This window comes from Myodes glareolus, chromosome 12 (genome assembly GCF_982192425.1).
Source record: "Myodes glareolus chromosome 12, mMyoGla1.1, whole genome shotgun sequence".
NCBI classification, from domain to species: domain Eukaryota; kingdom Metazoa; phylum Chordata; class Mammalia; order Rodentia; family Cricetidae; genus Myodes; species Myodes glareolus.
The window spans coordinates 80,219,979-80,236,114 of NC_142037.1; the positions used below are offsets into that span (position 1 = coordinate 80,219,979).

General features: G+C 38.6%; 1 protein-coding gene across 2 annotated transcripts in view; it reads right to left on the reverse strand.

The window, feature by feature from the left end:
* The window catches only part of Uggt2 (UDP-glucose glycoprotein glucosyltransferase 2), a 111,140-nt gene that overhangs the window by 84,281 nt on the left and 10,723 nt on the right, over positions 1-16,136 (reverse strand). For both annotated transcript variants that reach the window (XM_048421942.3, XM_087912309.1), the window contains 5 exons: positions 15,083-15,179; positions 13,455-13,524; positions 7,096-7,196; positions 4,147-4,246; positions 376-436 (listed from right to left, as the gene is read on the reverse strand). In XM_048421942.3, coding sequence (XP_048277899.3) covers positions 376-436; positions 4,147-4,246; positions 7,096-7,196; positions 13,455-13,524; positions 15,083-15,179 — 429 coding nt within the window. The remainder of the gene's footprint in view (positions 1-375; positions 437-4,146; positions 4,247-7,095; positions 7,197-13,454; positions 13,525-15,082; positions 15,180-16,136) is intronic.

A 16,136-nucleotide genomic window follows, 5' to 3' on the forward strand; every position in this document is an offset into this window, starting at 1 on the left:
CCCCCCTACTCGGCTTCTTGTGCTTTCACTTAAACAAAACAAAACAAAACAATCAGGACAAAACAAAAATGCCCCTAATCAAAACAAATGAACAACAAAACCTCAAGTACAAAAAAATACCAGACTAAACCACCACCACCACCACCAGCAAAAACCCTAAAAAACTTGGAGTCTGTTTTGTGTGCTAAGGACTTCAGAGCATATGTTCATATACCCAGTGTTATTCCACTGAAGAAATCCCAACTTCTCTCTCAACTATTTCAACATTAAAATGCTCTAGCTCTAATACTGTTCTTTATTAAAATGAAAGATCTAACTTGTGAAAAAGTGAATTAATATGGTAAATAAAAACGTTTTAAGAAATTCAGAGCAAACCTTTTGATTTTCCTGTATTTCTTTTCTCATTAGTTCATTTACAGCAATCCTTGTCAGAGATCTGAGAAAATAAATACATTACTTAATAAAATGAATAGAATTAATTCTTCCTGAAGTGTTTAGGAATAATTGTTAACTCACTGTAACACAACACTTTAGAAAACACTCAGTTTCCAAGTGCTCCAAGAGGACACTCCCCTGGCATAACAGACAGTGTCACCATGTTTATTTAACCTTGCATTTCCTTCGTGTGGAATGAAGATTCAGAACTTCATAGACTTCCACAATATGCACCAAGTATTATCATAACTTATCTACCATTGCCTTCGTTTTCAGAGCAGTCAGTTACATAAGCATTTTGATTAGTCTGGGATTAACCAATACAGGAAACACAGTCATCCATTGGTATAAATGGAGGATTGATTCCTGGATTTCCAATAAAAACAAAAAAATCATGACGGGGGGTGATCACAATCATTATTAAAAATGATTTGTATCTCTGTGAGTTCAAGGCCAGCCTGGTCCACAGAGCAAGTTCCAGGACAGGCTCCAAAGCTACATAGATAAACCCTGTCTGAAAAAAAAAACAACCAACCAAACAACCATCCAAATAAACCTCCCAAAAAACCCAACAACAAAAAATAAAAACAAAAAAAGTTTTAAATTGCATACAGCCTACATATATAATCCTGCATATTATAAACTGTATAGACTATTTAGCATACCTAGTATTCTCTTATCTAAATAGTTCATATACTATATTATTTAGAACAATTATAAAGATGTTATCTTTCAAGTTTAATAAAGAGACCATGACTCTTTCAGTATTTTCCAAATGTATTCATCCATTTTCAGATATGGTGCCCAGAGATCAGGAGGGATGATTACATCAACCATACCAGCCACTCTAGAAAATGCTATCATTATTTTTTAACTTAGAGACAGAATTAAAAATAGATTTTCTATAGATGTTTTCAATCTGGAAAATACCTAAAAGAGTTATTATTATATCTGTTCATGTATGCATAAAAGAAAATGCTCTAAAGTGAAGCCTGTTGGGGCTCTAGCAGCTCACACGTACTGTGCAGCATTTGATAACTATCTGTCTTATTAAAATTGAAATTATTCTTCTTTATATGTGAGATAATTTCAAAAGTTACTATTAATTAAAAGTCATGTGGCTAAGTATATATTTTCACACACACAATTTCATGCTTTAGATATGAACAGTGTTAACGTCTCACACTTCTCCATTTAAAGTGGCTGTGTCAGAAGTGTAGATATTATTAAAGCACATTATGTTAATACGTCACAATGAAGCTCCCCATTTTTTACAATTAGTATAGTAATCAAAATCACTTAAGCAGGCGTCATGATGAAGCCGTGTAACTCTCCCTACCAAAGATGATGAGGCAGCAGGGTCGAGAATTTGAGATCAGCTTGGGCCACACAGCAAGAACCTATCGCAAAAAATTAAAAAAAGAAAATTACAAACTTTTCTATTTTCAGAGGCCATAGCACATATTTGGGATCTCTTGTGTCCAAAATTGTCCATCTTTCAAATGTAAACCTTCATTTAAGAATCTTTCATTGAAGCTATAAATAAATGGGCAAAATGGTATTTGAGAAAAAAGACTTGGCATTCGATCCTGAAAAAGATAAGTCAAGGTTTCCTGCCCTGTGGGAAGTTCAAGTTCCTCCCTCCTCCCTCCAGGTCCAGGAAGGTGAGCATCCAAACAGACTAGGATCCCAAAAATCCAGTACATGCAGAGGAAACAAGTCCCAGTGTCATTGTCAATGGCTTTTCAGAAAGACCCCGAGCCAGCCACATTCAGAGAATCTGGTTGCATCACGTGCTCGTTCAGTCCCAGTCCAACTGGCCTTGGTGAACTCTCATTAGATCAGTCCCCTTGTATCAGTGGGTGAACGCACTCCTCACGGTCCTGCCTTTCTTGTTCATGTTCTCCCTCCTTCTACTCCTCATTTAGACCTTGGGGGCTCAGTCCAGTGCTCCAATGTGGGTCTCTGTCTCAATCTCCATCCATCAACGGGTGAAGGTTCCCTCTGGTGTTGCCTTCTTTGCTCACGTTCTCTTTCCTTCTGCTTCTCGTTTGGACCTAGGGAGTTAAGTCCAGTGTTCCAATGTGGGTCTCTGTCTCTATCTCCATCCATCGCCAGATGAAGGTTCTACACTGTAATCTGATGCAAAACATCACCAGTGCCAGAGTGGGTTCTGAACTGGCACTGATTTCAAGCTCCCAAACATGGTTTGATTGCTAGCAACCGCCTTTAAGACCTTTCATGTACAGTGCTGTCTTTAGAAATACATTAAAGTCCTTCTTTTTTACCATGAAAAAAAAAAAAAGATAAGTCAAGAGAACAAGTTGTTCCCAGTCCTCAGGGCAGTACTGTTTCATATATACATGTGACTTGTTGCGTGTTTCTTCTTTCTTGATATACGTTTATATTTATTTAATATGAAATTATTTACTTAATTTAATTGGTTACCTATAATATTATACTTGGTCATTCCTAATCAAAATACAGACTCATCCCATAGGGATGACCCCAGCTAGGACCCTGGACAGTGGAGGAGAGGGTGCCTGAACTTGCCTTTTCCCATAGTCAGACTGGTGAATATCACCATAGAACCTTCTATGGAGATAGAGACAGAGATCCACATAGGAGCACTGAACTGAGCTCCCAAGGTCCATTTGAAGAGCAGAAGGATGGAGAATATGAGCAAGGAAGTCAGGATCATGAGGGGTTGGTCCACCCACTGAGACAGTGTGTCTGAGCTCATGGGAGCTCACCAAATCCAGCTAGACTGGGACTGAACGAGCATGGGATCAAACTGGATCCTCTGAATGTGGCTAACAATTGGGGCTGACTGAGAAGTCAATGATAATAGCACTAGGATTTGTCTCTACTGCATGTGCTGGCTTTTTGGGATACTATTCTATTTGGATGCATACCTTCCTAAGCCTGGATGTAGTGGGGATGGCCTTGGACTTCCCACAGGGCAGGGTACCAGGCCCTGTCTTAGGACTGGAGGAGGAGGAGGAGAAGGAAAGGGTGTGTGAGGGAGCGGAAGGGAAGTGGGAGGAGGGGAGGAAGTGGAAATTTTGATTGGTATTGTTGATAAAGTAATAAAAAATTAAACAAAACAAAAAACAAAATATATACTCATCAAAGTTTTGTTATTTTGTAAATCTTCACAAAATCTGAAATTGTATCCTGGTTCACTATGAATATGCAAATAAATTATATATTGAAATAAAAATTATGTTTAGTGGTAGCCAATATTTCCTGCAAACACTTCAATTACATAGCTTATTAGGTAAAGGTATTATATAAATTTTCTATACATTTGAAAGATTACTAATTTTAAAATCCAAAACACAGGAAAATAATTTGGCAATATTGAGGGTACAGATCACTTGTTTAGAATAATACTTCTTTATCATGAAGGAATGAAAAAATATTTTCTTACTATTTGTTGATCAAAAATATTTTCTTAATCATGATTTTTATTAAAACAATTTTAAAATAATTTTTATTTAGCCTCCAATTTAATTCTTTTAGCAGTACAATATACATACATATATGACCCAATATTTTGCTCTAATAAAAACAAAGATAAACAATGAAGAACCCTAAATTTTGAAAAGCTAGAATTAATATCTTCATGTTAGGAAATCAGTTGTTTTTCATGCATTCACTTAGTGGAAAGAGACCTGCTTATAATCACACCAATAGAGCTTAACATACCTGGCTTTTATGGGGAAGTTCTGTGAAATATCTTTCATTAACTTTATGGCATCATAAACAGGAGTGGACATTATTTGAGAAGCTGCTTGAAAACTAAGATCTAGAAGAAAAGAATCAGAATCACTGGTGATCTGCTGAAATATCACAGCCTTAGACCTTCCCACAGTCACATGGGTGCTGACTGTATTCTATTTAGTAGCTTAAAAACTTTTAGATCAAAAGCTTCTCCTTAAGTTAGAGTATGATTTAGACTTTTATGAATGAGTGATTTAATACTTACCTGTTTTTCACAAATTAAAATAATATCAAAAAGACACATGCAGACACAAATAATTGACTTCTGCCATAAAACACAAGGTCATATTTTTCTATACTTGGGCTGAGTGAAATACATGACAAAGGCTTTGATGAGAAGAGAAGCAGGACAAGTTAATGACTACTGGGGAAGGTAACATAGTTCTCAGTGCTACAGGCCTGCTAACCTAGCCATGATCCAGTCAATAATATCACCCATGCTCATGAAAGCAACCCTAATTAAGCTAGTCGGATGGACACACACACAGAGTCGGAGGGAAGGGCTTCAGTAGACTGGGTAGGGAGAGAAAGTGACTAGAACTCATTCTATACAGGTATGAAATGGTTAAAGAATAAATGTGTTCTAAAAGAGTAACAGAGACTAGCAATGTAGCTCAGGAGCAGAGTGCTGGCCTGCCACACAAATGTCCCTGGACTCAGACTCAACATCTACTCTCTAAAATAACAAAGAAAAAAAAGAAAAACAAAGGGGGAAAAGGGAGCCCAAAAGAGACAATTATTAAGATATTTATTAAAGAGGATTTAACTTAATACATTAACTTTCTCTTTAGATACTATTTATATCTAAACAATTATATCTCTTTAGATATGTTTATGCTGAAGTAAAACTAAAATTTATAATTAGCATTATTTTTCCTGAAGTAATAGCTGTGTTACAAGGAAAACCTATGCAGCTGTCCACAGGCACTTTCAAACATGTCAGAAATAATAAGTTTAACCTCATTTTCAAGAGTGAGAGATATTTTAAAGTCAAATTCTTTCATTACTTAATTATGCTGCCTTGAAACATCTCACTAGAAGAAGAACCTTTGATTTCTCAAACAGTGGTTAAAGAAGCTACTTTGAAATAACAAGGCTGGTTTTGTTTCCATGTTATCTATGTGCAAATCTGAATCAGTTGGAGGCTAAGCCTAGACAAATATGCCACCAGGGTAGTCTTCCAGGGGAGGGCATGGTCTAAGGAACTAGAGCTTGCACCAGCTCTATCATGTACTAGCTGAATTAATGTTCGCTACAGTTTCCTTAGCATCCTCAATTGTTTCCAGATCCAGAGCTAACAGTTAAACTACCGGTGTTCATTAATGTCTCTGTTCTAATGATGAAACACAATGGGCCATTTTACAAGCCTCCCTCTGAGGAAACAGCTTTCCGAAGATTACTACATGGGGGGAGGGGGTGGAGGATGGACAAGGAGGCAGGAAACAATGACATTGTGTGCTGTAACAACAGTACAGGAAGAAAAGCCTGTGACATTTCAAAGTTTTTTCAGTGTGATTGTGTCATAAGTATGTGTTTAAGATACCACCTCCTGCTGAATAATGTTCTATAAAGTAATGAGGTCATAAGTAATTGAAAGAACACCACTTATTAGGCAGTTAAGTATAGAAATTATAGAACCTTAAATAGTCTTGCGAATTCTACCATAGTTTTAAAATGTGATCTTCAAAGGTCTATTAAATAAATTTAAACTTGATTGTGTATGATGCAGTATAAGAATTAGTGTGAACTAAAAATCCTTCACTTAGCATATCAAACTAGTAAATTTTTTTATATAAAATGTGAGAGGAAAAAAGAATGTGAGAGGACTTCACTTCAGAAGCTCAACGTTAAAGTGAAATAGGAAAGCTTATATGAAAGATTCTGCCAAATATTTCAGGCAAAAATAAAATATTTTAGAATTATATATGCTATTTTGTCAAGAAAACTGATGTGGAATTCCCCTATCTATGGTGTGAATATGTTTTATTACCTTTGGTTAATAAAGAAGCTGCTTTAGCCTATGGCAGGGCAGAACACAGCTAGGTGGGGAAAACTAAATTGAACTCAGGGAGAACAAAGGCGGAGTCAGGGAGATGTCATGTAACTGCTGAAGGAGAAAGACACTGGAACCTTACCGGTAGGCCACAGCTTTGTGCTGATACACAGATTAAGAGAAACGGGCTAATTTAATATGTAAGAGTTAGCTAAGAATATGCCTAAGCTATTAGCCAAATTGTAACTAATAAAGTTTCTATGTGATTATTTGGGTCTGGGCTGCTGGGAAACTAAAGCAGAGTCTCAACCCAGAGAAAATGCTAAGGAGCAGCCTTTTCATTGTTGAAAACGAAACTCCTCACCTATAGCTAGGGATTGGGAAAATAAACTGTGTGAGTTTGTGTGTGTGTATGTTTGTGAGTGTGTCTGTGTGTGTGTTCGTGTGTATATGTGTGTATGTAAATCTCTCTGTGTATGCATGCATGCCTGCGTGTATGTGCATGTATGTATTTGTGTGTGTGTATGTGTGTGTGCGTGTGTGCATGTGTGACTGCATGCATATGTGTGTAGAAGTGTTGATTTCCTATCTTTCTAGTTCCAGAGCCATTCATAAACTTGGCATGGCTCTCTGGGGTATGTGTGTATGCAAAATTGTTAGTGAATACAGAGTATGGTTTCTGGAATGATGGAAATATTCTGAACCTGGCTGTGGTAACTGCAGCAGAACTCTGAAAAAGTATAAAATCCACTCAACAATACATCTTATAATGTGCCAATTATATGTCTCAACAAAGCTATCATATTAAATGGTGTTTGAAAGACATGATGGAATAGAGGTCTGCTAAGAAAGGCAGTGTTAAAGCATTCCAAGCACTGTACCTTGTAACTCCCAGACCTTCAAAGGCACCATCGCTTTGCTGCTCTCGATCAGGTACTTCTGGAATACTGTCAGATTATCTCTAAGATCGGAATATATTTCTCTGCATAAGAATATTAGGTAATGTTAATTGTCACCATTTACCACAAATTGTGGTATAAGCAATATACTTTTGAAATTCTTTCCTGTAATTAGAAAGAAGTTAATCATTCAGAATTAAGATAATAGTAGATTGTGATATAGCGATAGCCACAAACTGAATGAATCAGATAAACGTGTCTCCCTTTAATATACATAAAACAAAAAGTACGGAGTGATGGATTTTCAATTATAACAATACCTGTAAGGATGTAAGGAAGACAAGTGAATTATCAACTTTTACTTTTTTATTTCAATGACTTAAAAATTATAAGCATTGTTTCTATATTTGAAAACAGAAACAACTTTACAACTAAAGACAAATTATATTCTCACAGCAAATGCACAAGACTCTTCTTACACAGCCTTGGAGTTTGCTCTAGTTCTTTAAAGTTTCACATCTGACCTACACAAAAAGCTCAAGTAAGGGAACTTTGTAAACACATAAGCATCTTTTAGCGGATCAAAGAATAAGATCATCAAATGGCATTTTACTATACACATTGTATAAACATTATCTTCCACATTGCTCATGAAATCAAGACAGGAGTCTGTATTATTTCCTATGTACAAGCCAGTGTCTAACAGTGAAACACCAAGAATCACTGAATATATAGAAACACAGAGAAAAGGCAAGTTTTTGCCTGATTATAGGAAAAGCCTCTATTTCAAATATTTATCATAAGGAAAGGCAAAGCCACCTAGTTAATATATCTGCATCAGTATTACTTCATATGCTCCAGATTGTCACAGCACATGAGAAGGAAAGGACGAAGTGTTTGTTCAAATCAGGGGAATGTGCTGCCTCTTCAATTCTGGGGGATGCGTTCCATGTTTTATTTTGTTTTTTGGGGGGTGTGTCTTTTTTTAAACATTTTATCTCCCTAGTTGATATTGTGCTTAGATATTAAATAGCCTCAAATGGAAATTTTTATGTATTGAAAAAAATTTAATAAAAATGAACTCAACATATCTAATACTAAAATGGAGAAATATTTGTTAAAAATAACTTTATATTAATTGAGTAATATCTCTTTTGTGAAGAACTGTATCAAATATATATCCATTATGCCATTAAAAAGAAGAATGCAGTTCATGTCCAACCAATGGGATGGCGGTGAGGCGCCCAAGAGTAACTGCCTTATACACTCTGGATCTCAACAAGTAGGTTGGCTGTCAAGGGGACTGCCTCCCTAGTGCCTGGATTATAAACGCAGCACACAGGGAATCAGTAATTGGTTCGCAGAAAAACAGGAGAGTGGAACATGGGGAAAGTAAAGGGCAGTTTGCGAGCTCAATGTAATAGCACTCTGCTCCCTCAGCCTTGCTCCTCCCACACCCTCCCCTCCTGAATCAAGACTGGAACAAGGAATGGCCAACCCCAAGGTTAAGCGGTGGTGGGCGGGACACTAGCGCTATACTCTAACAGGTGAGGACACAGGAGGACTGTGCTCTCATGGCTGACAGACACCGCACAAGGGGCTGCAGGAGGGGCTGCTTATTCTCCCTGGCACCAAGGGCACAGCCCTCTGCTCCTATAACAGACATGCGGACTGTCCCTATCTTAATCTTAAGTTTCTAGCTCCCAGAACTCAATTCTGCTTTTCATGACTTGTCCATTCTCAGACACTCTATTATAGTAGCATAAATGTACTAAGACAATAGGGCCGCAAAAAAAAAAAAATCCATCTCCATGTGGTCCCTATGACTGTGATTTCATCTGGTAAGAGGATGTGTGCAGATGCAGTGAGCTCTAGACCAATGGCAGTATCCTTCCTGAGAAGTGGGAGAGTGGAAATCTAAAACGGAGACATAGAGGGAAGAGGGCCGTGTAAACTTCTCTCTTCCAGAACTAGGAGCAATACTTTTTTTTAATTTTCAATCACCCAGTGTATGACTCCAGCTAGCAATTGTACTAGTATAGACTGTGTTTATATTTAGACATAATAGTATTTTTTGTACACATACGTGTGGGTGCATGTGCAGGAGTGTGTGTGGAGTTATGGTGTCCACCTTGTTTTATTGCTTGTTTCTTCTCAGACAAAGCATCTCACTGGTCTGGATCTCACAAAGTAGGCTGACTGGCCAGTGAGCTTAAGGGATGCTCCCATAGCAGCCTCCCACTGTGTGGGTTACATGTGTAGGACATCATACTAGCTATGTTTACTTGGCCTCTGCGAACCGAATTCAGGTCCTCATTCTTGCACAGCAAGCATTTCACAGATTGGATTGCCTATGAAGCTCTTGGACAGAATCATAATTTATACTGTATTTTGTTTTGTTTTTTACTAATTCAAGCAATGTATGTATTGTATCATATAATACTTCAGGGTAAAGGATTTTATTTTGAAATAAGTAACTGAGTTACTGTGCAAGAACTATGTGATTATTTCCCCTTTATAAAACAATTTAGAATTATAAAAGATATTTGAAGGCATGCAATTTATTCCCACATAAAGTTAAATTAAAAATTAAAATAACTATAGATTTTAACATATTACAACACAATTGAGAAATGAAATAAAATTGTATTGTTGTTTATTAGATAAATATTTTACTTATTATTTGTAAGATGCATTAACTAAAACTTTTTGTGTGGCCAAAACACTAAAAACAGAATTCATTCATCTCTCTAATGCAGCCTAGTATTCAAAAACGTCACCCTTGCTCTGTATTGTTAACTTCACCATCAGGATCAACAACTTTAGTGTCTCAAGTATGTTTGCAATTAAGACCTAAAGTGTAAACAGAAGCATCCAGGAGTCACCAAATCTTCCTTTCTAGTAGTTTAGACTACATACACATAAAATTACAGCTAGTCTTGCCCATGAATATACAGAGACCTTAGCATTCCATTCTTCAAGCAGAATGGCAGAAGAGGGGAAGGGGTATTTTTAATTCTTGAAAGGCTGCTACTTATATGAACATATAAAATTATATGAATATATAAAATTAAGTAATTTGGGACAAAGAAATTTGTGGAAATTACTCTTTTTATAGAGCATAAATTTCCTTAAGATTATTCAAGATTTTTGTAAACCATTAAATCTGTGTCAAGTATCATAAATTATTTTAAAACATTAGGCTTTTGCTCACATTATTAATAGAACATTTATTTTAAAAGTCATCTTTGCACATGTGTGGAGTTGAGCATACATGTATGGTATACGTATGGGTATATACATGTGTGTATATATATGTATATATGTATATATATATGTGTGTATATGTGTGTGTGTGTGTATGTGTGTATATATGGAGGCCAGGAGGACAGCAGGTGTCTTTGCTCTTTCATTGTCCGCATTATTCCTGGACACAGGGTCTCTTAGTGAACTTGACTCTAGGCTGGCAACACTCAGACCCAGTGATCCTCCTGTTGCTAACCCGACAGCACTGGGGTTATAGAACCCTGCATGGCCATGCTTGGCTTTTTCATGGTTTCTGGGGTTGACACTCAGGTCCTCATGCCTTTACAGCAAGTGTTCACCAGGAAGCCACCGCTATAACCCGCAAGTCATCTTTTTACTCATGTTTTCTCCCAACAGAAACTTAATTCAATCGTTTCTTCTTGACTTTAAGAATGTCAAGTTAATAAATAATACTTGATCAGTATAATTTTCAGTGTGTGTGCGTGCACGTGTGTGTGCATGTGTGCTAAGCAAGCCCCAGTAAGTCTCCTCTTTCTGCCCCCGTTCCTCAGAACTGGAATTATACACACGTGGCTAAGTTTGACTGTTTTTACACCCAGACCAGTTTCCCTTCCTTCCTCCTAGTCCCATTGTTCTCCCCCTCCACCCATTCCTCCACCTGCTTCTGTTCAGAAAAGGGTGGGCTTCCAATGCATATCAGCAGCCATGGCAGATCAGGTTGCAGTGAGACCAGGCACCTCCTCTTCTGGTAAGGCTGGAGGAGGCAACCCAGCAGGAGAAATAGGGATCTAAAAGCAGGCAACAGAGTCAGAGACAGCCCCTGTTCCCACTGTTAGGAGTCCCATGAGAAGGCCAAATTACTGTAACATATATGCAGAGGGCCTGGACCAGTCCCATGGAGGCTTCCCGGCTGTTGGTTCAGTCTCTGTGAGCCCCTATGAGCCCAGGTTTAAGCTTTGATTTGTCCATGAGTACAGATGGATCTGAATTCAGGTCTTCATGCCCGTAAAGTAAGCACTCCTTACCACTGAGCTTCTGACCAAGCCTCTCTTGTCCTCATTAGTACTAAACATTTATATAATGTTAACTATCATAAATGGTTATACGATTTTCATATTACAATATTCATAATCCTCATATTTCAAATACTTTGTAAGTCTGTGCTCACAGTACAGTTCACTAGTAACCGACTATGGAAACTAAGTCACCCAGTCACTAAACAGTCACTAAAACTGTAATTCCTATAACACGGCATAGCTCACAGGAATAGTGTGGTGGTTTGAATAGGAACGGCCCCCAGGGCTCATAGATTTGAATATTTAGTCATCAGGGAGTGGCACTACATGAGAAGGATTAGGAGGTGTGGCCTTGTTGCATAGGAGTAGGTGCGCCCTTATTGGAGAAGTGTGTCCCTGGGTGTGGGCTTTGAGGTTTTAGAAGCCCATGCCAAGCCCAGTGTTGAAACCGCCCCCCCCCAACCTCTCTTCATTGTTTTAAGGTTTAGCTTAGTCTATAAAATTTGGGGTTTTGTTTATAGAACCATCTTTTTCTGATTAAAGGGGCGGGGAGAAACACACATATAACTGTGAACTAAATGCAAATCATTGAAAGTTCCAAATTTCTATTTTGCTAACTACTTTGGGGATGCGATGCCATATTAGAAAAGGAATTCAAAATTCTAATTTAGACACAATAGCATATTGAACATATTTCAGTTTCAAAAATTAATAAGAAAACAAAGTTTGATAGTAAATAATTCAATACACAGAAAAATGTTCAATTCCTGGCAAAAAATACCGCAAGAAAAAAAAAAAGCAAAGGTCAGGAATAAGTAATTTATTGGAGAAGAATCTAAAAAGCAAAGGTCAGGAATAAGTAATTTATTGGAGAAGAATCTCAAACTCCAATAAGTATACATAGAGAAACTAATCCTTGCAACAAACTGTCAATAGCCTACTGTCCCTGAATTCAGACTACAGAGCACTTCAGACCAGTGAAATAATTGTAAAGAATCACTCCATTCACTGACACAAATTTTAAACATAGTATGTTGTTAGCACAGTTCTAGAAAACAGATACATTCATGTGCTATTGCAGATATGTTAGCAAGTTTTAGGATGGAAATTTATAAATATGTATCAAAACTCAAGAAATACAAATATTTTGACATTTTTTTCTGAAAGTTGTGACAAGAGAAATTGGAGATGTACATGACTGGGTACTTTAAAACACTCAACAGAAATATGAGGAAAAATGTAAAGTCCCATCCAGTGGGGCAGTTTTCTCCTAGGACACTGGGAAAGCAGGTGCACACCACAGCCCCACCGTGTAAAACAATGGACCCTGGCATTTGTTTCAGCATAAACAGTTGCAGAAAGGGTGGGAAGACTCATGCCTAGCACTATGGCAGTGACAGTTATGTCCTAGTTGTGGAATTTGTGATTATCTAATTTTTTTGTGTTTTTCATGTTTGCTTTCTCTAGTTTTTGACATTAGCTGTCTGTAAATTCTTCAATAAATAAAAACAATACTGTGCATCTCAAATGGTATGTGCACTTGTTAGTTTTATGTCAACTTGCTGACACAAAGTAGAGCTATCTGAGAAGAGAGAACCTTAACTGAGAAAATGCCTCCATAAAATCCAGATGTAGGGCATTTTCTTAATCTCATTGATCAGTGATAGATGGGACAGGGCTCAGCCCCCTGTGGGTGGTGCCCTCCCTATGTTGGTGGTCCTGGTTCTATAAGAAAGCAGGCTGAGCAAGCCATGGGGAACAAGCCAGTAATAAGCACTCCTCTATGGCCTCTGCATCAGCTCCTGCCTCCAGGTTCCTGACTTGCTTGAGTTCCTGTCCTGACTTCCTTCAATGATCACTATAATGTGGAAGTGTATGCCAAATAAGCCTTTTCCTCCCCAACTTGCTTTTGGTCATGGTGCTTCATCCCAGCAATAGACATAAGACATAAGACAGTAAGTATATAGATAAAGAACATGTGGCAGCATGACATACCACATTAACTACTTTCAGAGGTAAAGTGCATCATAAACACATTTCATGTCTGTGCAGACTCACTTTAGCTTCCCAAAGAGAAAGCCTTGAACTTCATCTGCGTCAGTCTCCTCTGCAGTGGTATCACTCACAGCTGCATGAAAGGAAAAACCAGTATTTGTAGGCTGGGAAAAGAGCACAGAACCCCCAATAGAACGAATTCTATTAGTTTTGCATTGCTTTTCTCTCACGCACCAGGCTAATGTATGTGCATGTACCTATATTATAATAAATATAACAAATGTGCCTGTATTATAATAAATATAACACATGTGCTCTATTTTAAAAAGGGGCTTAGATGGTTAAATATTTCATAAACACAAAGAATGTCATATAAATTACTTTACAGCAACTTTCTATTTTATAAACCAAAATGACTGAGACAAAGGACACACAAGAAATTCTGGCTTACACTTTCAGGTCTGATGGGAGATCAATACCCTAACAAATGTGAGATTTTGCACAATTTAAGCAATCTTAAAGATAGTCAAGGATCTTTAGAAAGACAGCACGGTCATGGCCGCAAAGAACAATGGTCTTTGCTGTACTCATTTCCCTTCTTCTGCCAAATAGTGTGGAAGTCAAACACGGGAAGAGTGTAATGGCTCGCTCTTCACCCCATTGACTAAGACTCAGCAGGCTCCCTCCTCGCGCTGCTGAAGCCCGGGGTCTCTGGGCTACAGCACAAATGCAGAGTGCCCTGATTTAGTCATACATTGGCCAAATACTGCCTGAATCCAATCACTGGGTAAACTTTGCTGCCTATTATGATTTCTGATGGGACAGATAGCTGGAAAAAGACACTAATGATAAATATCACACTTGGTAGGAAAAGAGAAAGTCAAATGGACAACTTTGATAAAGGGAGGAGAACTTTTTCAACAAAAGCCCACCATAAATGGACCAGAAAGGGAAACAGAGCTCTGGCTCTGACGGACTAGGAACTGCACATCTCCCAGCTCAGAGGAGCTGCTGGGAAAGGGAGGGTCACTTTTCTTTGAGAGTGCTCCACTGGTGAGTGGGTGACATGGGTGACACTCCCATCCCAGGCCACGCACCCAAGGACACATGGGGCATATCTTAAGAAAGCACATCTGTGAGTGGGAAGAGCTGGAGGATGAGATGGGGATAATCAGAACCTACTCCATGGAATTCCCAAAACTCTAATCAAGGTTTTGTTCTTTAGGATGCTCTCGGAGTGCTCACTACAGACGAAATTCCCATGTCAGCCAGTGTCACCGTGAGGCTCAGTATGCATTACTGGGGAGGAAGGGACAGATGAGCTGGATGATTATGAGATTCTGACCTCCATACGTGACACGGCTGTCACACACACGAGCACACTGAAGCATGTAGTCACCCGCCCAAAAAGAAACTAGCAAAACATCCCAGCATGGCTTGCTGAGGGAGGGTCACTCTTCTCTGAGGGGGATGATAATTGGTAAGTTGTCAGGTTTACCCAGTGGAAAACATTACACACATGTGCATACGGACAGCAGTGACTGGATGGAAGAGGAACATGTATGAGGAGTGGTGGGTAGGCGGAACTGGAGGAGAGGGTGGAGGAAGTGGGTATGGCCAAATACACTGTTTACATGAACACCATTTTCAAAGAACACAAAGGAGCCTTATTTAAACATTAGAAATCTTACTTTTCACTTGGATATCATCCAACGCTTTGTATTCTGTATCTTTAATCGCTAGCTCCACTCCATAGCCAGATAAGAGCATTTTCCGTGAACTTGGCTTCTGTTCAAGTCATTAGAAAAACAGGAGACAATTAGGTGTCTTTCATTAAACTTAGTACCGTGTCATATTAGGGTTCTACAGCGAATCACTGATACTGGAGGCACACATGTGTGCGTGTGGTTGGGCGCTGAGGCTTGAGCCCAGGGCTGTGCATGGGTGAGGCAGTACTCCAGCGCCCAGCTACAGCCCTGCCCAACACAAAAGGCTTTAACCACCGTGCACTATTATTAGTGGGGGCACTCAGACTCTCTACATATGTACCAGAGAGCCAGAATCTTGTTGATGACATCTTCCTTACTAAAAACTTGGTCATGACTTTTTAGTATTTTTTAATGAAAAAGGTATTTTCTGGTCATAGCTACAGTGAGTTAACAGAGGCTCCGGTGCAGCAAAGCTGTGCCCAAAGTGTACTTCTTTCCTTCATCTCCAAGACTCACTGGCTCCCAGACAGCCAGAGAGTAAGCAAAAGTAAATAACAAAAACCAGAGACAGACAGACAGACAGACAGACAGACAGACAATAAAACACTTAGTGCTTAGTGCCTTAGAAACCCTGCTTAGATCCTTCTTCAAGTATCCCAATGACTAAAATATTCCAAATGTCCCTGGAGAGTCCTCCAGTGAACAAGACAAGTCATGCTTCCCCTGCAGGAGGCAATGTAGATGACTTTCAGGGAAATGTCTAAGTTTCAATCTTGCTCCATCCTGAAATTCCATCTGCCATGTGGCGACCATCATCATCTGTCTTTCTGTTCCATAGGTTAGAAAACTGGTTTCAATTTCTCTAAGTGTACTAAATTCTTAGAAGAAGCCATGTGTCTTTGAACCGCAGTCTACACAGGGACAGTTTGGTGCTCCTACATGTGAGAAAGGAAGTGTATGGATGGACTGGAGGGAAGGATACTGATGTGGGACTCCCCTCTGTATGTTGTGAATATGTTTTATTATCATTGGTTAA